Raw genomic sequence first — 11458 nt, 5'->3', positions numbered from 1 at the left:
GTGCATTACAAAGGCACACGCATGCCTGCTTTGTGTGTGTGTGTGTGTGTGTGTCTGTGTGTGTGCATTACAAAGGCACACGCATGCCTGCTTTGTGTGTGTGTGTGTGTGTGTGTGTGTGTGTGCATTACAAAGGCACACGCATGCCTGCTTTGTGTGTGTGTGTTTTTATGTGTGTCTTTGTGTGTGTGCGTGTGTGTGTATATGTGTGTGTGTGTATATGTGTGTGTGTTGTGTGTGTGTGTGTGTGTGTGTCTCTATGAGCAATCATGCCCAACTTTGAGTGTGTGAGACATGTAATTGAGCCCTTTGAAGGTCAGTGCCCCCCCGTTCACGCTCACATTGTTGTTTTTTTCCTCTTTCCCTCCTTTTTGCCTTTGTCTCAAAATGGCCTCCTCCCGTTCTGCTCGAGGAGTGAAGGACGAATTCCGATCAGCCCCCGTCAGGATGAAACAATGCTGGAAACCTGGCACGGCCACGCCCTCTTCGCACGATTGGCACCACAACGGGGTCTTTTTTTATCGCCTCCATTTGTGTCTTCAGGAAGACGTCAGTGATGTCTTAATGAGCCAGTTCCACTGTTGCTCTGTTCCTGGGGTACATAGCAACGATAACGTGGGGGGGGGGGGCAGGTTAGGGTGTGCTTAAATATGATGAAGAGGCTTGATTGGGGCCTGGCCCAGATGGAAACGACCTGTATATTTTGTGATATTTAATCTTTTGATTGTTCACATCTCTGTTGGGTGTTTGGCTGTCCCTGGGGGGGGCTCCTCTCTGACTCCCCCTGTGGTTTTCTTGGGGGGAGGCAGATGATGTGTGTCAGGCTCACTGGGGCATTTTGATGCGAGGTTTTGGCCTCCAGCTGTGTTGAAAGGTGCAACTGTACGTTAATGAGCTCTGCTTGTTTTCCACAGCACTTTTTTTCCCCCCTCAGACGTTAATTTGAGGGAGTCAGAAAAGTCCAGATGTTTAAATCTGTTTGGCCTTCGGTTCTGCTCCAGCCTCGTTCATCGGGCATCGCTGGTCTCTGCATACGTATATGGATACATTCGGGCAGAATGAGCAAATTGAGGGTTTTTTCTTAGCATGCAAAATAAATGCATTTTAGGGACCGTCCCCATTTTTCTGGACGCTACGTTGCTGGAGACAACCTAGCGCGCTCCCTGGACGTCTTCTGAACTTTTCACGTTTGCCCGAGTCCTTTTTCCATTGGACAGTTGTTGCTGCTGCGCAGGAAAAGGACGGAAGAATAGGCTGTTGCCTAGCAATCGTTACCATAGATACCTCCAGTGCTCCCTCCTAAAGAGTACGCTGTTATGTACGTTGAAAAAAAAGACAAAGAATGGAGGAAGTTGAGGGGAGCACAGAGGAGTTCATTAAGGATAACATTAAATAGGTGGGGAAAGAAAAGACGGGGAGGATGGCTGAGGGGAAGCAGGCAAGGAAAAGTAACCTTTTCATGATTCATCATATAGATCCCCCAGACAGTTGGCGTAGCGAAGGCTGGGTAATATCGCAGTCTGCTTCATTTGCTATGCTGTCTTAAGGTGGAGCTGTGGCTCACCAGCTGCTTGTTTTGTGGTTCCTTCCCTCGTCTTTGTTCGTGTTTAGACGAGCACCACAATCATCCCTAACCAACAACCCTGAAGCCCCGAACCCTGCACCCGTGCACGAGGAACTCGGCTCCGACGTGGCACAGCAGCTCCTTTCCTGTGTTAACGTGCAGGTTTGAAGCCAAGCAAACTTTCCTGTCCTGTCAAAACAGTCAGCCTTTAATGCAAGGGACGTCTTTCCTGCAGTTTGGGCTTGTTACAGCAGAAAAATGCTAATTAGCCGTTAGCGGGAGGAGTGCAGGGAACCACCCCCAGAACGCAGCGTTGCGAGGGTGGAAAAGATGGGAGCAGTGAGATTTGTGACATTTCCACAGTCCTGACACACATTTATAGTGGACCCATGTGAGGTTGGGAACGACTCAAACCGGATTTCACACTCTGAATTCCAGGCCATCTCGCCCCCCCCTTCCCCGGAACAAAATAGGATTAATAATTTGCATTTTAACTCTTCATTGACACAAGCGATTGTGTGAACTTGTGCACAAATCAAAAGCACGAAAAGCACAAAGCGTAAATGTCTCTCCACACGTGTGCGATTTGTGCACGTGTGCAGCTGTATAAAGCAAACGTCCATCAGCTTTAATGACGCACTAAAACTGTACAAAGTCTCGCATTGAACACGACCACAAACGCACACATCAAGACCCACAATGCACTGGGAGTTACGCAACAAGCTGAGTGGACATGAGTGACGCTCACACGTGCATGTGTGTAGGTTCAGAGAGTATAGAGGAGCATGGAAGGAGGAAAATGGTGGGAAACGGCGCCTGCATCGCTGCGACAACAGATGGATCGCAGGAAGTTCCAATTCCCTCACTGAGAGTTGAGCAGAGAAGAAGAAGAAGAATCTGAGAGGGAGACAAAATAAGAAAAAGGGGAAAATGAAGCACAATGAAGTGCAGAGGAGAGATCAAATCAGCAGCAGAGAGCCGCAGCAATAATGAGAATGCATGAAAGTGCGAAAAGGAAAAAGGGGGGAGGGGGGAGAGTGTGTGGGGGAGATACAGAAACTAGTGACTTTTCATCTGTGACTGCTGCTTCCTGTCTGACTGCCTCTCAGCCTCCTCCTCAACCTGCACAGCTTTCAGCTCAGCTTTGTCTCTCCGCCAGTACGTGAGCAGTTTTCATACATGTTTATCCTTTTGTTTCTGGAGAAAACATGTAATGATGCATGTGTGTGTGTGTGTGTGTGTGTGCGTGTGTGTGTGTGTGTGTGTGTGTGTGTGGGGTGGGATGAGGGTTGCAGGGACACATTCATCACATTAAAGAGACCAAGTGGGGGAAGGGAGGGAAACTGGACAGCAAAAGTTATTATGCAAACGCTGGGTTGTAAATCTCAGTGTATGTGAATGGCTGCAGGAGTGTGTGTGTGTGTGTGTGTGTGTGTGCGTGTGCGTGTGTGTGCGTCTCATTGTGTTTGCATGAGTGTGTGCTGGTCCTGAGAGGCTCTCCTCATTAAGCAGCAAGGCGACAGGAGTGCAGCGTGTGTGTTTTCACACACCAGTGCTCCAACAGAACAGGAGACACTTCCTTTATTTTGGTTTCTTTATTTCCTTATTTATTTTGCCAGCGTTCCAGCTCCCATCTCTCTGTTTTCCCTCCTTCCAGTTTTCCTGTCAGACGGCGGTGAGGACGGCTCCTGACTGCTGGTTCAGGAGGTTCTGCCGGGCCTGCTGCGTCGGCGACACTCGAGCTCTCGAGTGATCACATTCAGACTCAAGCCCGCGCTGGTTAATTGCTAAATGAGCTTTGGATTAACTGATGTGCATTTAGGTGACTGTCGCCACGGTAACGCGGGTGGCTGACAAAATATTTCTGTTGGAAAAGAGGGAGATTTTTAGAAAACCGAACAGAACATGAGTAAATTCAAGACAAGGTAGTACTGTGTGTGTGTGTGTGTGTGTGTGTGTGTGTGTGTGTGTGTGGTGTGTGTGTGTGTGTGTGTGTGTGAACCTTGATGAGTGTTCCACTGCAGATGACCAAAGGCTGAGATTATTGACCGACACAGTTGGCCTGAGGAATCGATTCAGGCCTGAGTCTGGTGGAGGGACAGTGGCGGGACGTGCACCTGCCGTGCACCTGCCGTGCACATGGCGTGCACATGGCGTGCACGTCAGGTCTGGAGATTTTGTTCATATCAGGTCAGCGTTCCTGATCTTTAGCTTGTTTGGAGGGCCAACACTGATGCGCTACAGGTGTGTTTTATCACAGATGTGCGCTTCCTGTGTGTGTGTGTGTGTGTGTGTGTGTGTGTCTGTGCGTGTGTGTGCAGGTTGGTGATGAGCGTGGGTGTAAAGCAGGTTGGTGATGAGCAGGTTTCCACACTTTAGTCCATCTGAACACGTATGTTGATTTTGTCTGTTGGAGCGAAGCAAGAGGAGCAAAATAACAATGGCAGAAAAGAAGGGAGCAGGACCGGGGGGGAACCTGAGGAAAGGGAGAAATCCTAAATGAGGAGGAGGAAGGATGAGGAAGGCCAGGAGTGAGGGGGTGGACTTGGGGGGCATCTGAGGATTCATCTCTCACTGGATAATTCCCAGGAGGTTCTCTCTCCTGTTCTCCTGCTTCCCTGCTCTTGAAAGCTGTGAAGTGTGTGGTTCTGCTCATACTCCTTCTGGTAATTGGAAGAGGAGAGGGAGGGACGGAGGGGAGGAAGAGGAGGAGGAGGAGGAGGAGGAGGAGAGGAGAGGTAAAAATAATGAGCGGGTTAAGAAGAAGTAAAAAGACCAGACTTCTGCCGTCTTCCTTCGGCTCGACTTAAATTCCTTTGTTTTCTCCTTATTAGCTCGCACTTCTTTATTCCCGTCACTATCACCATCCCTCCTTCCCTCCCTCCCTCCTTCCCCTCCTCCCTCCTCCCTCCCGTCTTTTCCGGCTGTTGCACGTCTGTGGTTGCAGGCGGCATCTGAAACGTGGCCACAGGCATTTAATCATTGATGGATTTTTTTCCCCCTCTGTGCAGGCAAGCCAGCGGGCAGCCCCGACTCACTCACATGTGTCAGGACCTGCTGATTCATTCTCTGGAGCCTGCGAGCACACACACACACACACACACAAGACAAAAGCCATGCGCACACACTAAACACAGACACAGATGAAACACTGACTAAATGTGTGCGTGTCTAGTTGATCCCACCAGGGATTGTGAGGCCGAATCAGCCGCCGTGAGCCCAAATAAGGGCAGCAGCGATAAAAAGCCGTTTATTTGAACAACAAGAAGACGCGTTTGCATTGACCCCAGGGTTGCGTGCACGTCTCCACGCACGTCTCCACGCACGTCTCCACGCACGTCTCCACATCTCTATGCTGCTGCTGGAGCCCCTGAACATCTTTTATGTTCTTAGAAAACAGAATGATCTGCGTCATTCTTGAATAAAGGTGTTACGAAAGGTCGAACATTCATATTTCAGGCACAATATTTCCGTGCTACCGTCGCTAGGCTAACGTGCTGGTGTTGGAGGACGTTCTCCATACTGATGTTTTTACCTCTCTTTTTTTGGGCGCTAATTAGCAAGTGTTAGCATGAGAATAACGATGACCGTGACGGGCGTGCGTCACCTGCCGGTGCTGCAGCTCCTGATGCGCTGATGTCTACTGGTGACGTCAGTCGCCTGATAAACCGCTGCGGCGGCGTGCACGTTTCTCTTCAGGCGTTGGAGGAAACTGCTGTTTGGTCCAGACCAGGAATAAACGGAGCACCGCGGTTACGCTTCTTAGACACTAAATGTTTTACCAGCCTTCTCAAATCCCGACTTTTCTAAAGTACGTTAATCCATTTCCAGCATATTTTGGGCTGGAGGTAACGTCAGCAGCTGGACTGACTGGAGAACACGTTAGAAACGCTGCTGTTTATTAAATAAATAATCGGTCTGGCTCCTCCTCGGCGCTTATGGAGAATCAAACATCCTTTCAGAGATAAACCCAACTGACATTTGAGTATCTCTAATAAAAGAGATGAAAGACACCGATCCCCTCACCTTCATGGGGATGAGCAGCAGCTCCTTTCTCTCCTGACCCGTAATGAAACTCTCATCATGAGAAACAGCTGACGCCAGCAAAATCCCATAATAGTAACAGCAGCAAAAGACATGATGGTGAGTTCTGATGACGCCGCCACCGTGGTCCGAACACTAAATGATCCTTCACAGGTCAAGTTTATTGACCTTTGACATGACGAGCACTGAGACATCATCAGGAGTGGAGCCCTGGAGCACGGCTGGACCCCAGAATGTATCATATATACATCACACACACACACACACACACATCACTTATATAATATATACCTCATATATAATATATACATCATTTATATATATGGTGTATATATTATATGTGTGTATATGTATGCCATATAGGGAAAAGAGCAGTGAAAGCAGCTGAACACCCTGTCTGTCTGTCTCTGTCTCTCTGTCTGTCTGTCTGATCCTGATCAGAGAGGTTTTATTATTATTATTATTATTATTTCATTTCACAGAGGGATTAAAGCCAGAGCCTGTAGAGCTGAAACCCAATCTCTCCCCCCTCCTTTCCTTTTCACCCTCTTTTCCATGAAACGCACCCCCCCACCTTCCTCTCGCCCCCACCCCACCCCCCACCTTCCTCTTCCTCCCCTCCCTTGACAGGACCCCGCCCTGAACTGGATGAATTATTGGCCTCTGTGTGTCTTAGTGCCTGTGTGAACATTCTCGCCATGGCGAGCTTGTCTCAGGTCTTCCGGGGTAATTGGCGTGTTCCTGATTTTGTAACCCACTCCTCAGCGGCTACTGGTGCTCCGTCCTGTACGGGGCGTCGTGGCGAAGGACCTGTCCGGCGCGTCGCCCTTTGAGAATGAGACGTAAACACAGAGAAAGTCTGCAGTGGTTATGTGATTGCTTCCATTAAAGCGATTATGCAATCAACAGCAGCAGGTCAGGCGGGAGGCAGAGCAGCGGGGGGGGGGGGGCGGGGGTAGATGGGGAATTCACACACCTTCACACACACCAGACGTACAGTAGTGAGCCGGGCAGGGGCAATTTCTCTATTGTTAATAATGATTATGAAACGGCTTCATGTGGAGCATACGGCTCTACGTGCCCAGCATGAGTAGCCTGTACTGGCAGCCACCCACCCACACACACACACAACACACACACACACAACACACACACACACAACACACACACACACAACACACACACACACAACACACACACACACAACACACACACACACAACACACACACACACAACACACACACACACAACACACACACACACAACACACACACACACAACACACACACACACACGCCCACCCACACACACACACACACACACACACACAACACACACACACCACACACCACACACACACTCACACACACACCACACACACTCACACACACACACACACACACGCCCACCCACACAACACACACACACACACGCCCACCACACACACACACACACACACACACCACACACACCACACACCACACACACTCACACACACACACACACACACACTCACACACACACACACACACACACACACACACCACACACACACACAGACTGGACGTATGCTGTTTTTCTGTGTGATTGTGGTTTAAAGGATTCATCACCAAAGGTACAGTTAGCGTAGGGTTACATTTTATAATTAAAAAAGTGTTTCTACTTCCACCAGTCACGGATTTAACGTCAGCAAGAGGTAGTTTTATATCCCTACACTGTAACAAAGAACTGGACTGGTTCCAGTGGGGCGGAGACTAAAGGGACTGGTTCCAGTGGGGTGGAGACTAAAGGGACTGATTCCATTGGGGCGGAGACTAAAGGGATTGGTTCCAGTGGGGCGGAGACTAAAGGGACTGGTTCCAGTGGGGCGGAGACTAAAGGGACTGGTTCCATTGGGGCGGAGACTAAAGAGACTGGTTCCAGTGGGGCGGAGACTAAAGGGACTGGTTCCAGTGGGGCGGAGACTAAAGGGACTGGTTCCAGTTGGGCGGAGACTAAAGGGACTGATTCCATTGGGGCGGAGACTAAAGGGACTGGTTCCATTGGGGCGGAGACTAAAGGGACTGGTTCCAGTGGGGCGGAGACAAAAGGGACTGGTTCCAGTGGGGTGGAGACTAAAGGGACTGGTTCCAGTGGGCCAGGCTACACCAGTTCTCTTCATCACTACAGAACTCTGATGAGATCTCTGGATCGTCTGACCTTTACAGATTCTCCCTCTCAGTGGATCCACAGTTTCTAGAAGATACTTCGCTTATCAGTCTTTTGATACAATGCATCCAGACGCTTCCCAAATCTCACACTTTCCATTCTTTTTCCCTTTCCAGCCAAAAAAGCACCGGATGGTTCCGTGATCGCCAACGGTTACTGCGACTTCTGCCTGGGAGGCTCCAAGAAGACGGGCTGTCCCGAAGACCTTATCTCCTGTGCAGACTGTGGCCGCTCAGGTAGGGCTCCGCTGAAGGGGATGAATGGCAGGAGGAAGGCAGTCCACTGCTGATGACAGTTAACTTTGGAAACACACATTTGGTTTAAGACAGCGCTGAAGCTGCTTTCTATAGCACCCAAAAAGGACGGACCATACCAGTGGGCTTTTGTACTTGTTTTAGCCTCCTACAAATGATGCTTCAGTGCTCCCCTGCTGTAATGTTTCATTTTATTTCATTTTTATTTGGCAAAGTAAAGTGCAGATGAGACTCCTGCGGCGACGCCGTCCTGATGATAAGAGACGACGGGCACCAGCGTGTCCGCCGCCACTGATCACGTCTCACGCCAAATACCTCCGTTAAAATACGACTCGGCCAAACCAAAAAAATCCCGTTTGTTAGGAAAAGCTGCCATGGTGTGATAGGAGAAGCTCTCATGTACGTCTTTATTCATCGGCCGTGCGTCATGAGCTGGAAGGACTTTCAGTCTGTCTCCCTCTAGTTTGTTTACCCGTTAATGTGATTTTAGTTCTTTTATTTTCAGACATACCAGATGGTTGTATCATAAACTCCATCAGATGTGTTTTGTATCTTCTGGTTGTATGTATGTATGTATACATGCAGAGATTACTGTGTATGTGGTGCAGAACTTGTATATTTCACACCTGATTGCATGTGTTGTGTACTCTTTATTTGCCAACATCTGTATCTGTAAAATAAAAACACAACTTAACAAAGAAAGATGGACGTGATTTGTAGTGAATCGGCTACAGCATGCAAAACATTGGTATGGTCCTAATTGATACCCACCCAAAAACAAGAGGACTGGTCGTCCGGAAAACACGGCAACCAGAACAATTTCTGTCATTATGACTGGAAAAGAGGTTAAATTGGAGTTTTGAAGGATAAACAAGCGGTTTAGGGTTGAAAAATGACAGTTGAGTTTAGTGCATCTGCAAATATGGTGCAAACAAGCAGGAGTGTGTCTGTAATTTATCCTATTTTAGCAAGACTGTAGCATCCTATACCATACCACCCTCTACCATACCATCCTATACTACCCTACACCATACCATCCATACTACCCTACACCAACCATCCTATACTACCCTACACCATACCATCCTACACTACACCATCCTATACTACCCTACACCATACCATCCTACACTACACCATCCTATACTAACCCTACACCATACCATCCTACACTACACCATCCTATACTACCCTACACCAAACCATCCTATACTACCCTACACCATACCATCCAATACTACCCTACACCAAACCATCCTATACTACCCTACACCATACCATCCTATACTACCCTACACCATACCATCCTATACTACCCTACACCATACCATCCTATACCAAAACATCCTATACTACGCTACACCATACCACCCTCTACCATACCATCCTATACTACCCTACACCAAACCATCCTATACTACCCTACACCATACCATCCTATACTACCCTACACCATACCACCCTCTACCATACCATCCTATACTACGCTACACCATAGCATCCTATACTACCCTACCCTACACCAACCATCCTATACTACCCTACACATACCATCCTATACTACCCTACACCAAACCATCCATACTACCCTACACCAAACCATCCTATACTACCCTACACCATACCACCCTCTACCATACCATCCTATACTACCCTACACCAAACCATCCTATACTACCCTACACCATACCATCCTATACTACCCTACACCATACCACCCTCTACCATACCATCCTATACTACCCTACACTACACCATCCTATACTACCCTACACACCATACCATCCTACACTACACCATCCTATACTACCCTACACTATACCATCCTACACTATACCATCCTACACTATACCATCCTATACTACCCTACACCATACCATCCTATACTACCCTACACCAAACCATCCTACACTACACCATCCTATACTACCCTACACCATACCATCCATACTACCCTACACCATACCATTCTACACTATACATCCTATACTACCCTACACCATACCATCCTACACTACCCTATACCATCCTATACTACCCTACACCATACCATTCTACACTACACCATCCTATACTACCCTACACCATACCATCATACACTATACCATCCTATACTACCCTACACCATACCATTCTACACTATACCATCCTATACTACCCTACACCATACCATCCTACACTATACCATCCTATACTACCCAACACCATACCATTCTACACTATACATCCTATACTACCCTACACCATACCATCCTACACTATACCATCCTATACTACCCTACACCATACCATTCTACACTATACCATCCTATACTACCCTACACTATACCATCCTATACTACCCTACACCATACCATCATACACTATACCATCCTACACTACCCTATACCATCCTATCCTGTACCATCCTAGTCACGCCACATTTGACTCATTTCCATACAAGATGAACAGATGCACAGATGGACTTGTGACTGTGGTGCAAAAACACAGGAAGTGATAGTGAAAAACGTGTGGGCATGTGTTATGTTTTGTGTGCGTGTGTGTGTGTGTGTGTGTGCGTGTTGTGTGTGTGTGTGTTGTGTGTGTGTGTGTTGTGTGTGTGTGTGTGTGTGTGTGTGTTGTGTGTGTGTGTGTGTGTGTGCGTGTGTGTGTGTGTGTGTGTGTGCGTGTGTGTGTGTGTGTGTGTGTGTGTGTGTGTGTGTGTGTGTGTGTGCACCCAGGCCACCCGTCCTGTCTGCAGTTCACAGTGAACATGACGGCTGCGGTGAGGACATATCGCTGGCAGTGCATCGAGTGCAAGTCCTGCAGTCTGTGTGGCACCTCTGAGAACGACGTAACCTTTTTAACTTCGTATTCACTGAAACACACACGTGCACACAAACACACACGTGCACACACAGTACTGCATAACAACGGTGTTTGTGTGGAGAGTTTGCCCAAGGTCCCTCTGCCTAAAAGTTGACTTTGCTTAGTTTTCAGCTGGAAAGGGGCATTAATCCAAATATTATCATGTTATTACTGTTTACTTTGGTCTTTTCTATTTTACAAGACTGCTGACCTTGTTTTAAATTAGTAAAATTCTGATTGATGTTTATAATTAGAATCTCCAGTCTCCTGCTGATACAGGTCTGTGGTTTTGGGGTTTGAACTGATCACATTTGAAATGTCTCCTTCTAGGACCAGCTGTTGTTCTGTGACGACTGTGACCGAGGGTACCACATGTACTGTCTGAGCCCGCCCATGTCCGAACCTCCCGAAGGTACGCGAGACAACATCCGTCGGTGCTGTTAATGCGTCCCACCGCTAGGTGGCGCTCGAGACACGTTTACAGCTTTTACTACGTTCTGCATGTTTCTACGATGTTTTTAACGATAAAAGTTACAGAAG

At 48.0% G+C, this 11458-nt stretch overlaps 1 protein-coding gene across 1 annotated transcript in view; it reads left to right on the top strand.

Annotated features, from left to right (window-relative positions):
• Window positions 1-11458, top strand: part of dpf1 (double PHD fingers 1) — a 30038-nt gene that overhangs the window by 14896 nt on the left and 3684 nt on the right. Inside the window, exons 10-12 of the mRNA XM_057049490.1 lie at window positions 7934-8053; window positions 10792-10904; window positions 11249-11330. Coding sequence (XP_056905470.1) covers window positions 7934-8053; window positions 10792-10904; window positions 11249-11330 — 315 coding nt within the window. The remainder of the gene's footprint in view (window positions 1-7933; window positions 8054-10791; window positions 10905-11248; window positions 11331-11458) is intronic.

The sequence above is a fragment of the Takifugu flavidus genome, chromosome 12, assembly GCF_003711565.1.
Source record: "Takifugu flavidus isolate HTHZ2018 chromosome 12, ASM371156v2, whole genome shotgun sequence".
Classification (NCBI taxonomy): domain Eukaryota; kingdom Metazoa; phylum Chordata; class Actinopteri; order Tetraodontiformes; family Tetraodontidae; genus Takifugu; species Takifugu flavidus.
This window is presented reverse-complemented; position numbering and strand designations above follow the sequence as displayed.